Below are 24083 nucleotides of genomic sequence, written 5' to 3'. Positions count from 1 at the left end.
GGGCTGTGCTCAAGGCCTCTCCCCAGCCTTGTTGCCCTTCTCTGGACACATTCAAGTGTCTCAATGTCCTTCCTAAACTGAGGGGCCCAGAACTGGACACAGTACTCAAGGTGCACCCTAACCAGTGCAGAGTACAGGGGCACAATGACCTCCCTGCTCCTGCTGGCCACACTATTCCTAATGCAGGCCAGGATGCCGTTGGCCTTCTTGGCCACCTGGGCACACTGCTGGCTCATGTTTAGGCAGCTGTCAATCAGCACCCCCAGGTCCCTCTCTGTTTGGCAGCTCTCCAGCCACTCTGACCCCAGCCTGTAGCTCTGCATGGGGTTGTTGTGGCCAAAGTGCAGCACCTGGCACTTGGACTTGTTGAATGCCATGCCATTGGACTCTGCCCATCTGTCCAGTCGGTCGAGCTCCCTCTGCAGATTTCAGACTTGATTTAATTTCTCTGTTTTATTTTATCATTTTATTCTACATTTTAGATTTTGGGTTGCATTTCAGATTTGATTTTATTTCTCTCTTTTATTTTATCATTTTATTTTAGATTTTGGATTTTGGGTTACATTTCAGATTTGATTTTATTTCTCTCTTTTATTTTATCATTTTATTTTAGATTTTAGATTTTGGGTTACATTTCAGATTTGATTTGATTTCTCTCTTTTATTTTATGTTTTAGATTTTGTTTAACATTTTATTTTACTTTCCATATTTTATTTCACCTTCCATATTTTAATTCACCTTTCATATTTTATGTCACATTTTCCATTTTGTTTCTCATTTTATATTTTGCTTCACATTTTATGTCACATTTTACATTTTAGTTCTCCTTTTACATGTTCTGTCACAGTTTATTTTATATTCTAGCTTGCCTTTTGTTTCTCAGGCCCTTGTTAAACCAGCTCTGTTCTTCCTGTTCCATTCATGATGGTTCTCCAGGGGCAAGACCAGCCCAGCATGGATTAAACTCTCCTTTATTTAATTTCTATCTGGGGCTGACCTCTGCTCTCCTGCACTCCCACCACACACCTGGAAATGAAGATGTCAAAGCAGGCCTTTTCACACCAGTTCCTGCTCAAACTAAGTGATGGCTTTCACAGGATCACAGGATGCTAGCAGTTGGAAGGGACCTCTGGAGATAGAATAGAATAGAATAGAATAGAGTAGAGTAGAGTAGAATAGAGTAGAGTAGAGTAGAGTAGAGTAGAGTAGAGTAGAATAGAATAGAATAGAATAGAATAGAATAGAATAGAATAGAATAGAATAGAATAGAATAGAAAAGAATAGAATAGAATAGAATTAACCAGGTTGGAAGAGACCTTTGAGATCATCGAGTCCAACCTATCATCCAACACTACCTAATCAACTCAACCATGGCACCAAGCACCCCATCAAGTCTCTTCCTAAACACCTCCAGTGATGGTGACTCCACCACTTCCCTGGGCAGCCCATTCCAATGGCCAATCTCTCTCTCTGAAGAACTTCTTCCTAACATCCAGCCTAAACATCTCCTGGCACAGCTTGAGACTGTGTCCTCTTGTTCTGGTGCTGGTTGCCTGGGAGAAGAGACCAATCCCCACCTGGCTACCACCTCTCTTCAGGAAGTTGTAGAGTGCAAGAAGGTCTCCCCTGAGCCTCCTCTTCTCTAGGCCAATGATAAAGTCCTAACCCCCCTGCCAGAGCAGGAACCCCTGTGCTGTTGTTTGTATCCATTGCCCCTTGTCTATCACAGGGTGCAAGTGAGTGGAGCCTGTCCCCTCCTTCTCAGCACCCAGCCCTCAGATATTTATAAATATTGATTAAACCTCCTCCCAGTCTTCTCTTCTCCAGACTAATCAGCCCCAGGTCTTTCAGCCTCTCCTCATCAGGCAGTGCTCCAGCCTGTTTCATTACATTGATTTTTCAGGTGGCAAAGAGCAGTCACACTATTTCCAGTTTTGATATAGCTTTAATCTGAGGGCTGGGTGTCAAGTGAGAGGGGACAGGCTCTCCTCACTTGCACCCTGTGACAGGACAAGGGGTAATGGATATAAAGTACAGCACAAAAGATTCCACCTCAACATGAGGAGGAACTTCTTCACTGGGAGGGTCCCAGAGCGCTGAAACAGGCTGCCCAGAGAGGTTGTGGAGTCTTCTTCTCTGCAGACTTTCATGACTATTCTGGATGTGTTCCTGTGTGACCTGTGCTAGATTCTACAGTCCTGCTCTGGCAGGGGGGTTGGGCTGGATGATCTTTGGAGGTCCCTTCCAACCCCTAACATCTTGTGAGCCTGTGATCCTGTAATCACTTCAAAGACCTCAGGAGCAGGCTGAACTCCCCTCAATTCCCCTTTCTCCCATCCGCTGAGGTTCACGGACGCGTAGTTTGGCGTTCTGCTGGTTCTGTTTCTCAGCCTTCTGCTGACACGTGTCAACACTGAAAGGTGTAGTTACTTGAACAATAACCCATTGTTCCTGCTGGTTATGAACCCTCAGCATAAGGCAAGATCAAACCCCAGAGAGCTCTTGCCTTCCACAGCTGCCGAAGCCTTTGCCCCCAGCGGCGAATCACCCGGCAGCCTCCTGCTTCCTTCACGTGCCCCAAAACCCAGCGCTGAGAGCCACCTGAGGAGAGAGAGGATAACAAAGAAACAAGGCTAGGAGATTATTTGCTGGATTGAAGACAGAAAAGCTCTATGCAGCAGCGTGAGGCTGCGCCACTATATATTAAAAGCTGCGGCGGCAGGCGGCAGCTCTCCAGCAGGGCAGTGACTGGCAGAACAAGACTTTCGAAGGAAATTTTCCCTACACACACACTCTGTGACTTCACTCCCTTCTAGCTACAGATAGGACGGGGTGGGGACTCATCCCAACCAGTCTGAGCGCTGCTACCCAAATACATACATAGGTGCAGTCTGTGCCCTGAGGGAGCTGGAACTCAAGACAAGCTAACACAGGCAGCACTCCCGCGCCGGCTGGTGCCAGTGGGGGTGGCGAGTAAAGGTGATAATTGAAAGGGGTTGGGGTTTGTTGGTGTGTTTTCTTCCCCCCCCATTGAGTCAATGGGAGGTTGTTTTCTACCTCCTGCTTCCCTCAGTGAAGGCAACAGCTGCTGTTCAACCTTGGTGTAGCTTGGTAAGAGAAGCAGTTGGCCATGGGGGTTGTGCCAGGACCATCACCTGGCACCCAGTGAGCAGGGGTAGGTAAGTCTGGTGGAGATGAGTAGTAGCTGGTGTCTGTGGGAAGGTATAGGGACCGTGTTTACAAAAGCTGGGAGGCAAGTGATTCACTTCATTCATAAAATCTGAACCTCTGATCTGGTCTCCAGAGGTAAACACAAGGTAGGGATCAGTTGCCTTTCGGGAGGAGAACATTGGGTGAAGGCAGAAGGTGTGTCAAGAGAATGGGGAGTAAGGCGGGGAGAAATGCAGCCAACCCAGGGTGCTGCACCATAACCATGGACATGGGTTTGGCATCCACCTTCCAGTGCTGCAGGACCTCAGCCCAAGATATCATAGAATCAGAGAATTGTTAGGGCTGGAAGGGACCTCAGGGATCAGCCAGTTCCAACTCCCCTGCCATGGGCAGGGACACCTCACACAACATCAGGTTGCTCACAGCCACATCCAGCCTGGCCTGAAAAACCTCCAGGGATGAGGCTTCCACCACCTCCCTGGGCAACCTGTGCCGGTGTCTCACCACCCTCATGGGGAAGAACTTCTTCCTGACATCCCATCTCAATCTACCCATTTCTAGTTTTGCTCCATTCCCCCCAGTCCTATCACTCCCTGACACCCTCAAAAGTCCCTCCCCAGCTTTCTTGTAGCCTCTTTTAGATACTGAAAGGCCACAATAAGGTCTCCTCAGAGCCTTCTCTTCTTCAGACTGAGCAGCCCCAACTCTCTCAATCTGTCCTCACAGGAGAGGAGCTCCAACCCTCTGCTCATCCCCTGGCTCCACAGCTGTACGCTGCTTAACAAAAACTGCGGACACCCAAAACAACACAGCTTTGGATCACGACAAAAACAGGCCTGGGCTGGCAGGATGAGTCTCCTCCCTCCCCCTTTCTTGACTGAGAGCTTCATATCCAAAACTCATTGAGCAGAAGTGCAACAGCTTCAGCCTCTCCAGCTGCCAAGCATTCCTGCTGAGTGAAGCTGTTTAGGTGCATCGAAACACGGGGCCGAACCTGGGGCTTGCGTAAACCCTTTCTTACCCTGCAACAAAAGACCTGCTCCCATGGCAGTCAGGTGCAGGCACCAAGCCCTGCCTGTGAGAACACGTCCAACCGGTCTCTGTGCTAAAAAAGACAGGTTTGACCAGAATGGCCCCTTGTGCAGAAAGGATCTGCCAGCCTGGCCTCAGCATCAAAGGCAGACTCTGCTGGGCGCTCCACAGCCTCCGATTAGCATCGGTGTGAGCAGAGCTCAGATTTTGCAGCACTAAAGGCCACAACTGGCACCCAGCCTCAGGCTCCAGCAACACTTCTTGTTTACATGGAGGCATCTGAGATTGTTCATCCATCTTCCCTTGGTGGGATGGCTGCAGCTTGCTCCATCAATCATAGAATCACAAAATTGTCAGGGTTGGAAGGGACCTCAAGGATCAGCCAGTTCCAACCCCCCTGCCATGGGCAGGGACACCTCACACTACAGCAGGTTGCTCACAGCCACATCCAGCCTGGCCTGAAAAACCTCCAGGGATGAGGCTTCCACACCTCCCTGGGCAACCTGTGCCAGTGTCTTACTACCCTCATGGGGAAGAATTTCTTCCTAACATTCAACCTGAATCTACCCATTTCTGTTTTTTTGCCATTCCCCCCAGTCCTATCACTCCCTGACAGCCTCAAAAGTCCCTCTTCAGCTTTCTTGTAGGCCCCCTTCAGATACTGGAATGCCAGAAGAAGGTCTCCTTGGAGCCTTCTCTTCTCCAAATTGAACAGCCACAACTCCCTCAGTCTGTCCTCACAGGAGGGGAGCTCCAGCCCTCTGATCATCCTCATGGCCCTTCTCTGGACACTCTCCAGCACCTCCAGATCCTCCCTGTAACAGGGGCTCCAGAACTGGACACAGTACTCCAGGTGGGGTCTCACCAGAGCAGAGTAGAGGGGGAGAATCACCTCCCTCGACCTGCTGGCTCTGCTTCTCTTGATGCAGCCCAGGATCTGGTTGGCTTTCTGGGCTGCAAGTGCACACTGCTGGCTCGTGTTGAGCTTCTCATCCACCAGCACCCATCATCTTTCAATTATCTGTCTCCCCTTAAAACAAATTTCAGCTGAAGAAATCATCTCAGATAACCTCAAATACTGTGTCCAGGTCTGGTGTCCCCAGCTTAAGAAGGATGCAGAGCTGTTGGTGTAAGTCCATGGGAGACTGTGGAGATGGTTGTGGGATTGTGAAGATTGTCAGGGGGCTGGAACACCTCTTCTGTGGGGATGGGCTCAGGGAGCTGGGGTTGTTCAACCTGGAGAAGACTCCACAGGGACCTTCGAGCTGCCTTCCAATGGCTGGGGGCATCCTGAGGGAGGACTGTGGAGAGGCTTTCCATGGGAGTGCCTGGAGACAAGATGGGGAGGGTGGTTTGGGGCTGAGGGAGAGTAGGGTTGGACTGGATCTGGGATGAAGGTTCTCCAGTGTGGGGGTGGTGAGACTCCAGAGTGGGCTGTCTAGGGAGGTTGTGGATGCCTCCTCCCCGGGGGTGCTGGGTGTGTTTAAGGCCAGATTGGATGAGGCCTTGGACAATGAAGTCTAATTGAGTAGTGCAGGGGAAAGGGTTTGGAGTAGATTATCTCTCAGGTGCCTTCCAACTGAAGCCATTCTGTGATTCTGTGATTCAGAGCGTCCTGCAAACCACCAGCCCCCAAACCTGCTGGCTGCTCAGGGTGGCTGCTGCCATGCATTTGCTTGAGGGACCAAGCATCCCAGTGCTGCGAGGTGCAAGCTCCATCTGCACACACCAACGCTGCTGGGGGACTGCCTGCAGAAATGGTTGCTTTGGGATCCTAGCACTTGTTTGGGTTTGGGGTTTTCTTCCCATTTCACCCATTTCTCTTTCACTTCCTTCCTGCCCTGTAGGAATCCACGGCAATAGAATCATAGAATCACAGAATCACAGAATCACACCAGGTTGGAAAAGATCTCAGAGATCATCAAGTCCAACCTATTACCTAGCACCTCATGACAACTAAACCATGGCTCCAAGTGCCACATCCAAGCCTTTTTTGAACACCTCCAGGGATGCTGACTCCACTACCTCCCTGGGCAGCACATTCCATTGGCCAATTACTCTTTCTGTGAAGTACTTTCTTCTCATCTTGAGCCTAAACTTCCCCTGGCACAGCTTGAGACTGCGTCCTCTTGTTCTGCCACTGGTTGCCTGGAAGAAGAGACCAACCCCCACCTAGATATGCCCTGGCTTGTGGTATCTACACCCCTGCTCCTTTGGCTTTGACTTCTCTGTGGGGTTTCATTGAATGCTCATTTAGCACAGCCCTCCTTCCTCCTGGAGCACCTCAACTCTACACTTGGCCAACCCAGAAAGGTCCCATAGACCATACCTTCAGCAATTATCACCCCCTCTTCACTTATTTCCCAAGCAGTTGGCAGGGATGAGCCCCACAAAGCTGCCCCCCCACCATGCACAGGCTGCCCTGGGAAGCTGCCCCCTTACCCTCACAGTCTGAGGACACGGATGGGCTTGAACAGCACTGGGGAGGTGTACAGGAAGCGGAGGAGGAAACAACCATCACTCATCCAGAAATAGGACTTGGCACTGCTGATGCTCAGCCCCACACTATCATCTTCAAGCTTTCCATAAATTTATCCATAGCCTTTTCTCCCTCTTCCCAACCTGACCCACACATCCTGAGTGAGGTCCCATGACTCGTCAGCACTGCGGCCGCCAGCTCTGCCCCGGCTCTTATCGCCTCCTGTGCCGTTTCCCCTCTGACACTTCTTCAAGCCCTCCTCTTTCACCTAGACATCTGTATTCCTGTTTTCTTCCAAGTAGTTGTTGGTGGTGGGGTTCAGATGCAAAGCAAACACTTTTCTGAGCCCAGCTCTTGCTGCAGCCAAGCCAGCCCATCACACGGAGGGGGCTGTGAGGTCAACTGAGCTATTGCCAGGCGCAGGCACATGTGGCAGAGCTTCCTTCTCCCAATGAGGCTATTTGGAATGGGGCAGCATATCTCAAGCTGTGCAGGGGGAAGCTGATCTTAGAAAGAAGTTCCTCACAGAAAGAGATTGCCCATTAGAATGGGCTACCCAGAGAGGTGGTGGAGTCAAGGTTCCTGGAGGTGTTTAAGAAAAGCCTGGATGAGGCACTCAGTGCCGTGGTCTAGTTGATTCATTAGGGTTGGGTGATCAGTTGGACTTGATGATCTTGGAGGTCTTTTCCAACCTGGTTGCTTCTGTGATATGTTGGGGAATCAAGAATCTGTCCTCACATCCATCACCCTAAAGCTGAAGTCTCACCTCTGCAACACACATCCAAGCCCCCAGTGCTTTCCTGTCACGTGGGACACCACGACAGCTCCCTTTGCATTTAGGGCAGGTGTGGGTTTACAAAGCTCTTCCACGCGTAGTAAAATGTTGCTGCTAATTAGGGTAATAATAGCAAGTGCTACATGCCTTCTGCTTGCTTAATTTCCACCTGCTCCTGATTTGCAGTTTGATGTGGTATTTGCTTCCTGTCATGCATTCTTGCAAGCCATTTCTGCGCCGCGTTATCTTGCCAGTGTGGTTCGCCCGAGGAGTGGCCGAAACGCGGCTCTAACCCTCTGTGTCACCGCCAAGGAGTTCGTTTCCTTATCACACAATCACAGAATGTTAGGGGCTGGAAGGGACCTCAAGAGATCATCCAGTCCAACCCCACCCCCACCAGAGCAGGATCACCTAGACCAAGGCCACACAGGAACTCATCCAGGCGGGTCTTGAATATCTCCAGAGAGGGAAGTAAAAGAAAACCCAGTGATAAAAAAAGTCAAATCAGCTCAAGGCTGGGTTGGAACAGGATGCTGGGCACGTGTGTGTATCCAAGCACGAGTTGTTGTGGGCGTCTTTTGCTTCTTTTCCCCTTCCACCCACATCTTTACAACTCAGCAAGCTGCAAGGTTTTTGTTCGGCTGCTGAAGGTGTTAGCGCAGAGAGGAGTTGTGGGGCCTCCTAAGCAGGGCTGGTCAAGGACACCCAAGAGCTGGGCTATGGCTCTTCAGACCTGGCTTTATTTCAGTATTATTCCTTTAAAGCTTATAATATTGCTAAAAGAACATGGGATGCACTCTATAAAAAGCCATTTGCTCAAAAGATGGAGCATAGGCAAGAGCAGTTCAATACAAAGCTGGGGAGGGACTTTTTAGGGTGTTAGGGAGTGATAGGACTAGGGAGAATGGAATGAAAATAGAAATGGGTAGATTCAGATTCAATGTTAGGAAGTTCTTCCCCATGAGGGTGGTGAGACACTGGCACGGGTTGCCCAGGGAGGTGGTGGAAGCCTCATCCCTGGAGGTTTTTGCATCCAGGCTGGATGTGGCTGTGAGCAACCTGCTGTAGTGTGAGATGTCCCTGTCCATGGCAGGGGGGGATTGGAACTGGATGATCCTTGAGGTGCCTTCCAACCCTGACAATTCTGTGATTCTATGAGTCTCTTATTCCAAATTAATCTCCAAAAAAAATTTCCAAAATAATTAGTCTCTTAATCCAACCATCACACCATCTCCAGTAAGGACCTGGTGCAACCCTCTTGTGTGCCCATCAAAAGTGGTATCAGGTATTTTTTTATCCAGGTTCCCCCATGTATCATCAAATCCCAAAGGATCACCCCTTTTTTTGCTGGACTGAAAACTGGTTGGATGGCTTGGCCCAGAGCTGTGATAAAAGGAGTTCAATCCAGCTGGTGGCTGGTCACAAGCGGTGTCCCCCAGAGCCTGGTATTTGGGCCAGTTCTGTTTAGTGTCTTTATTAATGATTTGGATGAGGGGAGAGAGAGCATCATCAGCAAGTTTGCAGATGACATTAAATTGAGCAGCAGTGTTGAGCTGCTGGAGGGTAGGATGGCTCTGCAGGGAGATCTGGACAGGCTCAGTCAATAGGCTGAGGTCAGTAGGATGACGTTTAACAAGGCCAAGACCTGGGTCCTGCACTTTGGTCACAACAACCCCAAGCAATGCTGAAGGCTTGGGGCAGAGTGGCTGGAAAGCAGCCTGGTGGAAAAAGGTCTGGGGGTGCTGGTGGGTGGTGGCTGAACATGAACCAGCAGTGTGCCCAGGTGGCCAAGGGCATCCTGGCCTGGATCAAAACCACTGTGTCCAGCAGGAATAGGGCAGTGATGGTGCCCTACTTGGCCATGATGAGGCCACAGCATGGGTTCAATTGTGGGCACCACAGGATAGGAAAGACTTTGAGGTGCTGAAGTGTGTCCAGAGGTGTCCAGAGAAGAGCAACAAGGCTGTTGAGGAGTTTGGAGGGTGTCATACAAGGAGAGGCTGAGGGAGCTGTGATTGTTTAGTCTGGAGAAGAGAAGGCAGAGGGGAGATCTTGCTGCTCTCTACAGCTACCTGAAATGAGGCTGAAGCTGCTCTCTTCTCATAGGTAACCAACAAAAGGACAAGAGGAAATAGATTGCAGTTATGCCAGAGGTTTAGATTGGACATTGGGAAAAACTTCTTTACTGAGAGAGTGGTGAGGGGTTGGAACAGGCTGCCCAGGTAGGTGGTGGAGTCACCATACCTGGAGGTGTTCAAAAAAGGATTGTATGCGGCACAGAGGGCAACAAAGCTGGTGAGGGGTTTGGAGCACAAGCCCTGTGAGGAGAGGCTGAGGGAGCTCGGGTTGCTTAGCCTGGAGGAGACTCAGGGGAGACTTTATTGCTGTCTACAACTACCTGAAAGGAGGTTGTAGCCAGGTGGGGGTTGGTCTCTTCTCCCAGGCAACCAGCAACAGAGCAAGAGGACACAGTCTCAAGCTGCACCAGGGGAGATTAAGGCTGGATGTTATGCAGAAATTCTTCATAGAGTGATTGCCCATTGGAATGGGCTGCCTGGGGAGGTGATGGAGTCACCATCAGTGGAGGTGTTTAGGAAGAGACTGGATGGGGCACTTGGTGCCATGGTTTAGTTGATAAGATGGTGTTGGGTGATCTGGAAAGTCTCTTCCAACATGGTCTATTCTATTCTATTCTATTCTATTCTATTCTATTCTAAATGACTTGGAGCCATGGTTCAGTTGTCATGAGGTGTTAGGTATTAGATAATAGATTGGACACGATCATCTCGAAGGTCTCTTCCAACCCGGTTGATTCTATTCTATTCTATTCTATTCTATTCTATTCTATTCTATTCCATTCCATTCCATTCCATTCCATTCCATTCCATTCCATTCCATTCCATTCCATTCCAAAAACTTTGAGCCATGGTTTAGTTGTCAGGAGGTGTTAGATATTAGGCAATAGGTTGGACTTAATGATTTCTGAGGTCTTTTCCAACCTTCTATGACTCTATGTGGTGCTTCAGGACACAGTTCAGTGGTCATGGTAGGACTCAGTGATCTTAAAGGGTCTTTTCCAGCCTTAGTGACTCTACGATTGTATGAATGGTCTGTGTGAGATGCAGGTCAACCCTGAAAGGCCGAAGGCAGCTGGCAGCACCAGGGTTATTTAGTTGTGTTATGAGCTTTACTCAGTGATCTTAAAGGTCTTTTCCAACCTGGTTGATTCTATGACTCTACGTGGTGCTTCAGGACACAGTTCAGTGGTCATGGCAGGACTCAGTGATCTTAAAGGGTCTTTTCCAACCCCGAAAGGCCGAAGGCAGCTGGCAGCACCAGGGTTATTTAGTTGTGTTATGAGCTTTTATTTAAAAAGCACATTTATACAGCAATAATTTCGCAGATACAAACTTCCACTTTGTATTCTACAAAAGTCTTTTTGTGTTTCTTTTTTTTTTTTGAATATTCTTCTCTTTACAAAAACAAACCAAAAAAAACCCAAACAAAAAAGGAACATTACAAAAATACAGACAATTTAATATGATTTTTTTTTTATACAAATGTCTCTAATTGTAGTTATTTTCATTAAAATATTACTACCACAGAACTACAATATTTTAGTCAACTATAAAACAAAAAAAACCCCAAAACAACAAACTGAACCAAACCAAAATTAATTCAATGCTTTTTTGTTTGTTTTTTTTTTTTTTTGTTCTTTTTCCTTTTAAGCAGCAAAAAATGTAAATAACACAGGTCAGGACACAGTTTATAGTCATAGTGGATATATCTAAAATTGTTTCAAGAAATAATATTTTACATAGTTAATTTTTTAAGGTTTTTATACATTATTTATATAATATTTATAGATTAAAAAAAAAACAAAACAAAACAAACAAAACCAAAACAAAACCAAAAAACAAAACTAAGAATCATAGCTTGCTAAAGAGTTGAAATGATAGGACGGATTCTGTTAATGAGGATGTGCAAATGGCTGGGATCCCTTTTGCAAAGGTGCTCTGTGAAAGGGCTGCAAACCAAGAACCTGTGGTTTCTGGGCAGAAAAAAATAACCAACACCCCCTCCCCCCAAAAAAAGATCATAAATTCATCATCCCACTCCACATAGCGATGAACTGATTCACCACCGAGCACAGCACGGGGCCTGGGACCTGCCGTGGCACACAACTGGGGTGGCCCAAGGGAAGAGGAAGAGGAGGAGGAGGAGGGATGTAGAAACTGACTTGACAGCCAGGCTGGGACGTGCCGCCCAGCAGCCCGTCCCGAAACTGCAGGATCAAAGTTTCCCCAGGACTCAGCCCTGGGGGGTGGTAGTGCCAAGGCGTCTTCAGCTGGGCCACCGCGACTCCACTTGCAAACCGCCAGCTCCCACGGGCGCGGGGAGCAACTGCCGGGATGGATCTTTTTGGGAAGGAGGATGGCTGGGAAGCAGAGGATGCTCTTTTCCGTGGAAGGGTCATCTGTGGGTGCTGTGCAGGGCCCAGGTGGGTTGGGCAGGATGAACCCACGCGGAGAGGAAGAAATGTGGCTGCGTGGAGGCTGGGAGCTACTCATCCTCCCCACGAGGCTCAGGACTGCTCCTTGGAGGCGTGTAGTGCGAACAGAGACCCTCTGAAGATCTTGGACTGGGCAAGCTTCTTCTAAAACTAAGTCACAGTATGGAACAGAGGAGGCGAAAATAAACCTAGTCTGAAAAAAAGGAGAACAAAACCCAACTCCTCCTAACCGATCCCAGCTCTCGACTCAGTGCTGTCTTTCTCGTCTCTAGCGCTCGACAATTCTACTCAGGAGTTGGGTTGTGGGTTTGTTCCCTTTTTGCTTGCAGGTATTAGAAATCTTCATAGTGAAAAAAAACAACCAAACAACAAACCCAAAACAAACTAAAACAACACAAAACAAAACCAAAAACAAAACAACACCTCAGATGGCCAGCTTTCCAAAAACCCCTTAAGTGTTCATCAGGCTAGGAACAATTTGGCGTTCACTACAACATGAACACTCAAACCAATTGCACATCCCAGAGCTCCGGCACCTCTCTTGGTTTGCTCAGCTTTTTGTGGTTTGTGGTTTTTTTTTTACTTCTTTTCTTTTTTCTTTTTGCCTTTCTCCCTCGTTGCTTTTGCCTTAAGTTGACCACCAACTCCCTTTCATCCAAATGTTGCAAGTTGAAAAGACCACAGAGTAAGACTTTTACTGGTCGGGCAAGAAAGTCTCTCCCTACATTCTACTGTCTGATGAGATTTGAGAGCAGCAGGTAGTTGCTGTCAGCAGTCTTTTTCTTTTTTTTTTTTTGCCAAAAATAACTGGAAAAAAAAAACAACAAAAGCCCAAATAAAATAAACAACAGCCATCCAATTTCTTGAAGGTCTACACCATGTTGTGATGGTTATTCCTCTCAATGATGTCCACAGGTGAAAGGATCTCCTTCCGGATGGGCGGTGGAGGCAGGCAAGTCTTTGTCTTGGGCTTGAAGAGATCTGAGACGTAAAACACCTGCAGGAATAAGTGGGAAAAGGCAAAGTTAGGCAGGCTGGGTGATGATTTGTGCTCAAAGATTTCATGCACAGAATACACAGGTTTGTTTAAGCTGCAAAAACAGCACTTTTTTGGTGTGCTGGTCACAGGATGTTAGCGGTTGGAAAGGACCTCTGAAAATCATGGAGTCCAACCCCCTGCCAGAGCAGGACCAGAGAATGCAGCACAGGTCACACAAGAATGCATCCAGATGGGCTTTGAAAGTCTCCAGAGAAGGAGACTCCACAACCCTTCTGGGGAGCCTGCTCCAGTGCTCTGGGACCCTCCCAGTGAAGAAGTTCCTCCTCATGTTGAGGTGCAACCTCCTGTGCTGTAGCTTACATCCGTTGCCCCTTGTCCCATTGCACAGGGTGCAACTGAGCAGAGCCTGTCCCCTGCCTCTTGACACCCAGCCTTCAGATATTTATAGACATTGATTAAATCCCCTCTCAGTCTTCTCTTCTTCAGACTAACCAGCCCCAGGTCTCTCAGCCTCTCCCCACAGGGCAGTGCTCCAGTCCCTTCATCATCCCTGTAGCCCTCTGTTGGACTCTCTCCAATAGATCCCTGTCCTTCTTGAACTGGGGAGCCCAAAACTGGATGCAATATTCCAGGTGTGGCCTCACTAGGACAGAGTGGAAGGGGAAGAGAACCTCCCTGGACCTACTGGACATACTCCTCTTAATGCACCCCAGGATCCCATTGGACTTCTTGGCCACAAGGGCACATTGCTGCCCCACGGAGAACTTGTCCACCAGGTCCTTCTCCACAGGACCGCTCTCCAGCAGAATGCCTATTGAATGCCTGATTGTAACACTGACAGCAGTGAAATCCCCAAGTGCCTGCTACCACCTTCCTGTGGCTCAGTCCCCACAAAGCACCAAGTATAAAAAGTACGGAGCAAGTTAATTTCTCACTGCCTGATCGCTGAGGGCAATATCCAAACCTCTGCTGAATGGGTTGAAAGGCCAGGAAAGAGGTACACAGCCCACACTGCAATAAAATCACAAAGGTCTCTCCAAAGGGCTGCCCTGACTCAGGGTGAGTGGCTTTAGGGATGGAGTCGGGTGTGAAACAATTCACTCAGGTAAGCAATTAAAAAGCTTTCAGCCCAAAGCTGCGCTAAGTTATCAGCCATGAATCAACTGTGCGTGATGCTCTCCCTCCTCAGGCCCCGCCAAGGCACCAGTACGCAGGCAGGGTCTGGTCCTGAAGCCAAAGCCTGAGGAGAGAAGCTATTCCTGACTGCTCCTTCCTAAGTATCCTGTGATGTAACCCCTCTCCCGGATGTGCAAAACCCAGCGCCTGGCAATTTCGGGAGGCAGCAACACAATAAGAAACAAAATGCTGGAAGGAAACTTCCACATCCTCCCTTGGCAGCCGCTGCACAAAGCTTATCAGCCCTCCAGGATCAGGGCACTTTCTCCCTTGCCAAACCTCAGCCCCGTGCCAGAAGGGGAAAGAATCAGACAGCACAGATCCTCTGGATGGAGGAAAAAGTGGCAAGGAGCAAAAAGGGCTCATCGCGAGAACAGGCTGTCCAGGGAGGTGTTTGGGGCCCCATCCCTGGAGACATGCAAGGTGAGGCTTGACAGGGCTCTGGGCAACCTATCTCGTTGGGGATATACCTGCTGACTGCAGGGGGGATTGGACTGGATGACTTTGGGAGGTCCCTTCCAACCCAGACCATTCTATGCTTCTATGTGGTTAATTGCTACCAAAGCCCCAAACTTTGCTCCTGCCGCTGGCTGCCTCTCCCAGCCCAAATTTGCTGGCTCATTTCAGATCAGCATTGATAATGTGGGTTTGCTGAGCTGAAGCCTTGGAAGAGCCTCAAGTGGTGTAGGAATTAGGCAGCATATTTGAGTCTTCTCCCATAGAATCATAGAATTGTTAGGGTTGGAAGGGACCTCAAGGATCATCTAGTTCCAACACCCCTGCCATGGGCAGGGACACCTCACACTACAGCAGGTTGCTCACAGCCACTGCCAGCCTGGCCTTAAAAACCTCCAGCGATGGGGCTTCTACCACCTCCCTGGGCAACCTGTTCCAGTGTCTCATCAAAGGTTGAAGGGCTTGAAGATAACATTTAAGCAACAAGAGAAATCAGGAGGGGGAAAGAAGAAGACAAAAATTAAGTAATAATAGATTAGGATTTCCAGGCTGTGCAGCACAGGGAGGGAGTTTTCCCCACACTCATCTCCACATTTTCTAGCTACCCAGAGCCCTATGCAGCAAGTCTGCTCGTCCTTGAACACAACTTGTGCAAGTCCCTAGCAGCAGGGGCAGATAAGGAGCTGAGCTGAACAGACAGCAAACTTGCTCTAAGCAGCAATTTACTCCTACAATGATAAGTGGGGACACAGGAAGCTGAGCTATTGTTGTTCAGCTTTTATTGCTTTGTGAAAAGGCAGGGAAGGAGCTGACATAGGAGCCAGCTCATTTTTCAGTAGCGTGCTGGTGTCCAGTTGTGTAACAGAGCCAAGAAAGTTCTTTAGAGGGCATCCTAGTGGCACCTTTGGTTGGTTAAATAACAGGATCCAGCTGATCCTATCGAGGATGGCAGGCTGGAGCCTGGCCTCCTGCTGCAGCATTGCAGCGCTGAACTCCTCTGTGAATGGTTTTCTTTTGGGTCATTAAGAAGTGTTAATCCCCTGATTGGCTGGCTTGGAGCATTTGTGATGCCATCTCACTCACCTACCCACCTCAGAGAGCTGGATTCAATCAAAAAGATGTCCAATTTCTGCCCCAAGTACTGCGTCCCGTTCTGGAGGGCCTCTTACAGAAAGGATCTGGAGGTGCTGGAGCATGTCCAGAGAAGGGCCACGAGGATGAGCAGAGGGCTGGAGCTCCTCTGCTATGAGGACAGACTGAGGGAGTTGGGGCTGTTCAGTCTAGAGAAGAGGAGACCTTATTGTGGCCTTCCAGTATCTGAAGGGGGCTACAAGGAAGCTGGGGAGGGACTTTTTTAGGGTGTCAGGGAGTGATAGGACTAGGGGGAATGGAACAAAACTACAAATGGGTAGCTTCAGATTGGATATTAGGAAGAAGTTCTTCCCCATGAGGGTGGTGAGACACTGGCACAGGTTGCCCAGGGAGGTGGTGGAAGCCTCATCCCTGGAGGTTTTTGCATCCAGGCTGGATGCGGCTGTGAGCAACCTGTGGTAGTGTGAGGTGTCCCTGGCCATGGCAGGGGATTGGAACTGGCTGATCCTTGAGGTCCCTTCCAAACCTAACCCTGTGATTCCATGAAGAATCAGTTTCTGGGAGGAGATTGTGGAGTGCAGGCAGCACAGGAGGATTACACCCAGTCTGCTCCTTGTTTTGGGCAGGAAAGAATTATGGTGGAGTGTCATCTCGGGTATTTTATCTTTTGCTGTGCTGCTTGCTGCTTTTCAGGGTTTAATTCAGAGCCTGGCTAAGAGGTTCCATTTCTCTTTAAACTGTATTTCACTTTAAGATGGCTGGAGGTTATGTAAACACTTAGAGGAATCATGAAACGTGATCTTTGGGGGTTAAAACTGTGTTAAATCCTGCTAATGCTTGAACTGTTGAACACAAAAAAAGCCTAATAAACCTGCAAAGTTTTTCACTTGGATTAGCTCCATTTCCTGTAGAAGGTGCTCTCCACCCATAAAGAAAACTTGATGGCAGAAGACTGAGAGCCTACTACACAAAGTGAGCCAACATCTTCCCCTTCCACTTCATTCTTAACTCCTTTGCATGACACTGAAGAAATCTTTCATCACGTAGGACGAGGTTAAAACAACTCATCTAAGCTAACCAGAGCGACACCAGGAGCACGTCCTCCTGACATCTCTCCTTTTCTCTCTCCCTCAGAGGAGACAAACTACAGGCCACAGAGCAGGCTGCCTACGAGGAGCATAAAAAACTGTTTCCATTTAAGAAATCCTCAGCATATTTCACTCTGGAGCCGAGTCTGAATGTTTCGTCAGCTGGAAGCGCTTGACACTAATGTTTTCTGCTTGTTATTTCAGGCACTGAATGACAAACGTGTCTGCTGCAGCACAACCTGGATTTAAGCTCTGGCATCCCTCAGAGATGAAGCCCACAATTGGTTTCTACTGAGAATTACAGCCTGATAACCATGGTATTTTAACAGCCCTTGCCTATCATCTGAGTGGACCCTTGAAGGCCTTGCTGGGGGAAGAGAGGGGTTGGAGATGGAGTCTCCAGGTCCCTCCCTCTGCTTCAGAGCATCCCGTGGCAAGACAGCTGGATCACAGAGCTGGGCCAGGATCCCCCAGAACATCCCAGGGACTGCTCTGATACAGCAGCAGCATTAGCAAAAAGCTGCTAAACTACACATGCAATGCAAACTCCAGGGAGTCTCAGGGTGACCCCTGCTCTTGTCCCTGGCTGCCATCTCCCAAAAGAGAGGAAGGTCTGTCAGCCCCTCCTAGGCAATCATTCATGCCAGCCAAGCCAGGTTCAGAAGAATATCATACTGATGGTTCTTTGGAAGCTCATTAAATGGGGCAAGAGAAGTGTTTAAACCCTGCTCCAAGTCCTAAGCTGCTCTCTGAGATGTCCCCAGCCATGCCTGCAAAGGCTTTGGAGACAACAGTCCCCTCCACGAGCCAGCTGGGAAGAGCATCGCAGGTTGCCCTGGGCTCACAGGCAGACACAAGCCTGCTTGTGGAACTCCAGGCAGCTGCTTCCTATGTCGGTTTGCCTCAACACAGGAAAACCAGCCCAGCACCACCACAGCCTCCCCTTCCCAGCACAGCTTCCAGCTGCTGGAGGGCCAGGAGGGGACAGCCAGCCCTGCCGCTCGGCCCGGCCAGGAGGCATCCGGACGCCCGTCTCCAGCATCCGGAGAGCTATTGTCTTTCTGAAACCACTGCTGAGATCCAGGGATGGATCTCCTGGTCCCTGCTTCCCCTGTATATTTCTGTTCTCTCACCTCTCAATCAGAAAGAGGTAAGCACCCCCTTGGAAATGCCTCCTGGGGATGTGTACTCCATGTCTCAACAATCCCATGAGAGACAAATTCCATCATCACCTGCAGTGAGCAAAGCTGCTTCACTGCTCCCCTGCATTACCCACGGCTACCTGTGGTGCCACAGCTGCCTGCCAAGACAGGAAAAGTTACCAGGGAGCACCCTGACAATATTGGAATGAAGGAAACAGGACCTTTAATGCCGCTGCTGCAGAGTACAGCACTGGTGGGCACACACATTTCTATAGTTTAGCCCTCTGCATGTGCCAGCCCCACAAGGGACACTGGCACCAGGCAGTGTCTCTGCTCAGAGAGTTCAGAATGCTTCATAAAAACTGCCCAACAATGACATTTTTGTCTTGGCTTTGGCATATCATCAACGAGTGGAAAGCACAGAAATAACCTATTTTCTCTCCTTGCAAAATAGAACATTAGTGAACTTAATTCCTTGCCTCCAAGGTCGCTTTACTTTCAGATCAGCTAAGAGAAGGCAAAAAAAAAGGAAGCGGCAAGCTGTTCAAACCTCGCTTTCAGGAGTTTGTGCAGACACAGGGAACAAGTACAACCCCCAGCCCCTTGTTCCTAGCAACCCAGTGCCCCCCACCCTGGCCTGCTTTAGACATCTGCATGTGTCACTTCGAGTTACAGGGCTGCACAATCATCAGGCCACTCTTTGGGAAGCAAACTGCATGAGAACAATCCCAGCAGCCAAGGACAAGTTGGGGCACAGCTTTTGTTTGCAGCTTTCTCATGGGCCCCTTCTGTGGGGTTACAAACCCACCACCAACACGGGCAGCCTGCCTCCCCTTGCTGGGCAGGCACCATCCCTGCTCCCATTTTGGCTGCAAATGTGCAGGGAAGAGCTACAATCCCAACCACCCCAACCTCCCCACTTGTATGCCTTGCAAGCGAGCTGGTGCTTGCTCCTGAGAGCAGCTGGAGAAGAAAAGGCTGCCCAGAGGGCAATACCCTCCCTTGCCTGAATTCCTATCAGCATCTCAGCACCCCTCTGCCCAGGAGCCTTCACAATCTCAAGGCTGATGGGGAAACTCCCTAAATGTTGGGTTTTTTGGGGCAAAATATGCAGTTTGAGCAAGAGAAAGAAGAGGAACAGCTTCACCTCTTCAGCACAGCAGTGGTGTTTGCTCTTGGGGAGGAGAAAGTGCTGGTGGGTGCACCTTCCTTTGCTAAGCGCCCACCAGAGCACCCATCATCAGACTTGGTAAGGTGCTTTGCTCTTGAGCTGCACACTTCACCCTGCAAACAGGTTGCTCAGGGAAGTGGTGGAGTCATAATGCCTGAAGCATTCAAAAAACACACAGGAATGGAACTTTGGGACATGGTTTAGTGGCCATGGTGGTGTTAGGTTATGGTTGGACTTGGTGTTCTTAGAGGGCTTCTCCATCCTGCGATTCCAAATAAGGTTTGCACACGAGGCCCCATCCTTGGAGATATTCAGGGTGAGGCTTGATAGGGCTCTGGGCAACCTGATCTAGTGGAGGATGTCCCTGCTGACTGCAGGGGGGTTGGACTGGATGACCTTTGGAGGTCCCTTCCAACTCAGCCCATTCTATGATTCCATGCTGTCACACGGACGACACCAGAGTGAGGCCCTGAAGCACATCGCTACTTGTAATGTGGGGGAGAATGAGTTACAGAGTCACAGAAACATTCAGGATGGAAAAGACCCTCAGGATCACCAAGTCCAACCCAGAACTCTACAAGGTTTGCCCCTAAACCAGATCCTCAAGCACCACATCCCAACCACCTTAAACACATCCAGGCTTGGTAACTCCACCACCTCCCTGGGCAGCACATTCCAATCCCTGACTGCTCTTGCTGGGAAAAGTTTTTCTTAATGTCCAGTCTAAACCTACCCAGTCACAGCTTGAGGCCATTTTCTCCTGTTCTATCACTACAACCTTCTTTCAGGTAGTTGTAGAGAGCCATGAGGTCTCCCCTCAGCCTCCTCTTTTCCAAACTAATCATCCCCAGCTCCTTTAGTCTCTCTTCATCAGATTTATTCTCCAGACCCTTCCCCAGCTTCCTTGCCCTCCTCTGCACTGGCTCCAGCACCTCCACATCTCTCTTGGATTGAACTGCCCCAAACTGAACACAACACTCAAGGTATGGCCTCCCCAGAGCTGACTACAAGGGGACAATCCCCTCCCTGCTCCTGCTGGACACAACATTTCTAATCCCAGCCAGGACGCCATTGGCTTTCTTGGCCACCTGGGCACAAGGGTGTTGACTTGCTGGAGTGCGTCCAGAGAAGGGCAATGAAGTTGGTGAGGGGTTTGGAACACAAGCCCTATGAGGAGAGGCTGAGGGAGCTGGGGTTGCTTAGCCTGGAGAAGGAGAGACTCAGGGGTGACCTTATTGCTCTCTACAACTACCTGAAGGGAGGTTGTAGACAGGCGGAGGTTGGTCTCTTCTCCCAGGCAGCCAGCACCAGAACAAGAGGACACAGTCTCAGGCTGCGCCAGGGGAGGTTTAGGCTGGATGTTAGGAAGAAGTTCTATACAGAGAGAGTGATTGCCCATTGGAATGGGCTGCCCAGGGTGGTGGTGGAGTTGCCGTCACTGGAGGTGTTCAGGAGGAGACTTGATGGGGTGCTTGGTGCCATGGGTTAGTTGATTAGGTGGGTTGGATTGGTTGATGGGTTGGACATGATGATCTTGAAGGTATCTTCCAACCTGGTCTATTCTATTCTATTCTATTCTATTCTATTCTATTCTATTCTATTCTATTCTATTCTATTCTGCTGCTTGTCCATTAGCACCCCCAGGTCCCTTTCTGCCAGACAGCTTTCCAGCCACACTGCCCCACGGTGAGCTCACAGCAGCCCAAGCCGAGGGGCTGCCTGCTATTGCCATGAACTGCTCCCCCAGCATCCCAGCTGCTGTTCCCCATGCTGTGGGTGCCACTCACCACGCAGTAAGCCACCAGGGCCCCCTGTGCAAAGCCTGCCAGCACGTCAGTGGGGTGGTGCTTGTGGTCTGAGACACGGGACAGCCCGGTGTAAAACGCCATCATGATGAGGGTGAACTGGAGGAGGGGACGAAGCAGACGAGCTCCCTTCCACGTGAATCTGGCCTGCAGATAAAACTGTGGGGAAGAGAGGAAAACAAAACAGAAAAGGTTGTGTTAGAGGGCAGCAAAGGAGAAGCTGTGCTCAGAATGAGCTCAGGTGGCAGAGCTCTGTGGGGCTGGCTGTAGGGCACCTGCACCCCTTTGTCTGAAGGACAGAGTGGCATTGAAAAAGAAGGATGCTCTGCAGATGTGTGGCCTCCCTCACATTGAGGGGAGAAGAACAAGGAGGGATTTTAGCTCGTGGCAAAAGTGGATGGGTACAGCCCTTCCTTGGGGAGCCAGGACCTTGGGACCACCTATAGCCTTGCTCACACTGCAGCCTTGCTTCAACCTTCACACAACATCTCAGTGGGCTCAGTAAGGAAACTCCTCCTTGCTGTTATTTCATAAAAGCAGAATTGTTAGGGTTGGAAGGGACCTCAAGGATCAGCCAGTTCCAGCCCCCCTGCCATGGGCAGAGACACCTCACACACTAGATCAGGTCGCTCAGAGCCACATCCAGCCTGGCCTGAAAAACCCCCAGGGGTGAGGCTTCTACCAACTCCCTGGGCAACCTGTGCCAGTGTCTCACCACCCTCATGGGGAAGAACTTCTTCCTAACATCCAATCTGAATCTACCCATTTCTAGTTTTGTTCCATTCCCCCTAGTCCTATCACCACCTGACACCCTAAAAAAATCCTTCAGCAGGTTTCCTGCAGGCCCCCTTCAGATACTGAAGGCCACAATAAGGTGTCCTTGGACTGAACAGCCCCAACTCTATTACTCTGTCTCCTTAGGAGAGGTGCTCCAGCCAGTGGAAGCAAGGTCTCAAATTTGGGGCACACAAGACCCATGGCATCCCTCAAAGGAACAACAGAATCACAGAATTTCAGGGGCTGGCAGGGACCTTGAAAGATCATCCAGTCCAACCCCCCTGCCAGAGCAGGATCACCTACACCAGATTACACAGGAACACATCCAGGTGAGTTTTGAATATCTCCAGGATATTCGAACAGGAATCTACACAGCAGTCCCTGCCTCCAGAGCCAGCCCCCAAACAGCATCAACATTGCCACTGCATTCCCAGCCCTGGGGTGAGTAGGAGCAGCCACCCTACCACATGAGCAGGGGGTCACTGCCACCCAGAGAGGGAAAAGCCAGGCCCTGGCCCAGCCCAGAAGGATGAAGCTGCTGTGACGTCAAATGGACATTGTCCCCCTGGTGACTCTTGAGCCGGTTTCCGTTGGGGCTGGTGGGCACAGCCGGTTCCTGTGGGAACCAGGAAGCCAGGCGGGAAGAGAGGGCAGGAAAACAGCAACCTGCTGCCCGCGGCAGTGTGGCCGGGCGCGGCTGGGCGTGGGGCGGAAGGCTGCGGGAAGGGAGAAAGGGAGGGAGGTGGCAGCAGGCTCGGGGAGCTCAGGGGACACTCCATGGCACGAAGAGTGCGAAAGGACCTGGAAAATGCTGCTCAGCTCCAGCCCAGATCTGCTGCCCACAGGGATCAGCCACAAGCTGGCGTTTTCTGCCCGCTCCTAAGCCAAGCGCTGGAAGTCAGAGCCGGCCTGGTTCGTGGGGCTCAGCAACATCAGAGGGCTGGAAAGGGCTTTAATACCTATTTACAATCCCTTATACACACTCAGAGCAATTCACACTGCCCTGAGAGGAAAGGGAATGAAGCTCTTACTGCGTTCTCTGAAACCACAAATAACAACCATTTACTATGAGAGCAGAATGAAGTGGAAAGCTGGTAAGGGGGAAGCACAGGATCATAGAATTGTCAGGGTTGGAAGGGACCTCAAGGATCATCTATTTCCAACCCTCCTGCCGTAGGCAGGGATACCTCACACTACATCACATTGCTCACAGCCAGCCTGGCCTTCAAAACCTCCAGGGATGAGGCTTCCACCACCTTCCTGGGTAACCTGTGCCAGTGTCTCACCACCCTCATGGGGAAGAACTTCTTCCTAACATCCAATCTGCATCTATCAATTTCTGTTTTTTTTTTTTCATTCCCCCTAGTCCTATCTCTACCTGACACCCTAAAAAGTCCCTCCCCAGCTTTCTTGTAGGTCCTCTTAAGATACTTAAAGGCCACAGTGAGGTGTCCTCAGAGCCTTCTCTTCTCCAGACTAAACAGCCCCTACTCTCGCAGGTGCTCCAGTCCTCTAAAAGCCCTTTAAGCATAATTTTGGCCAATTCAGTACATATGGCTGCTGCATAAACATCACATTTCCCCCTCTCTGGAGAGAGCACATACTGGACTCCATGGAGGAAATGAAACATTATGGCATTTGAATGGAGCAGATGCTCCAAATTATCCCAACTGTTAGCCAATTAACATGGAAGAGAGCAGTACCAAAACAGTTCAGTGCTGGCTAAGGCACACTGTGATTTTGGGGAACAGATCCACAAACCAGCCTGAGCCTGGGAATGGAGCCACACCACCACAGCACACACATGCCACACCATGACACCTTCACAAAAAGGCTCAGGTTGGAAGGGACCTCAGAGATCATCTGCTCCAACCTCCCCACCACAGGCAGGGACACCTCTCAGCTAGACTCAGCTGGTCAAGGCCTCATCCACCCTGGCCTTCAACACCCCCACAAAGGAGGCATCCACAGCCTCCCCGAGCAGCCTATTTCAGAGTCTCACCACCCTCCTACTGAAGAACTTCTTCCTGAGATTCAGTCTAACCCTGCTTTCCTTCAGCTTCAAACCATTCCCCCTTGTCCTGTCTCTAGACACCCTGATGAAGAGTCCCTCTGCAACCTTCCTGTAGGATCTCTTCAGCTATTGGAAGGCAGCTCAAAGCTTGCATCTTCTCTTCTCCAGGCTGAACAACCCCAGCTCCCTCAGCCTATCCTAGCAGAGGTGTTCCAGCCCTTGGGTCATCTTTGTGACCCTCCTCTGGACTCTGACCAACAGCTCTGTGACCTCCTTCTGCTGGGCACACCAGAACTGGAGGCAGTATTGGAGGTGAGGTCTCAGCAGAGTCAAGGGGCACAATCTCCTCTCTTTCCCTGCTGGCCACAATCCTCTTGCTGCAGCCCAGCACA

General features: G+C 49.9%; 1 protein-coding gene across 1 annotated transcript in view; it reads right to left on the bottom strand.

The window, feature by feature from the left end:
• Positions 1–12326: 12326 nt before the first annotated feature.
• PLPP3 (phospholipid phosphatase 3) overlaps positions 12327–24083 on the bottom strand; it is a 65195-nt gene continuing 53438 nt past the window's right edge. The window contains exons 5-6 of the mRNA XM_054165134.1: positions 20883–21059; positions 12327–12967 (exon numbers count right to left, since the gene is read on the bottom strand). Of these exons, the coding sequence (XP_054021109.1) occupies positions 12842–12967; positions 20883–21059 (303 nt within the window). The 3' untranslated portion in view covers positions 12327–12841. The remainder of the gene's footprint in view (positions 12968–20882; positions 21060–24083) is intronic.

This window comes from Dryobates pubescens, chromosome 11, assembly GCF_014839835.1.
Source record: "Dryobates pubescens isolate bDryPub1 chromosome 11, bDryPub1.pri, whole genome shotgun sequence".
Taxonomy (NCBI): Eukaryota; Metazoa; Chordata; class Aves; order Piciformes; family Picidae; genus Dryobates; species Dryobates pubescens.
This window is presented reverse-complemented; position numbering and strand designations above follow the sequence as displayed.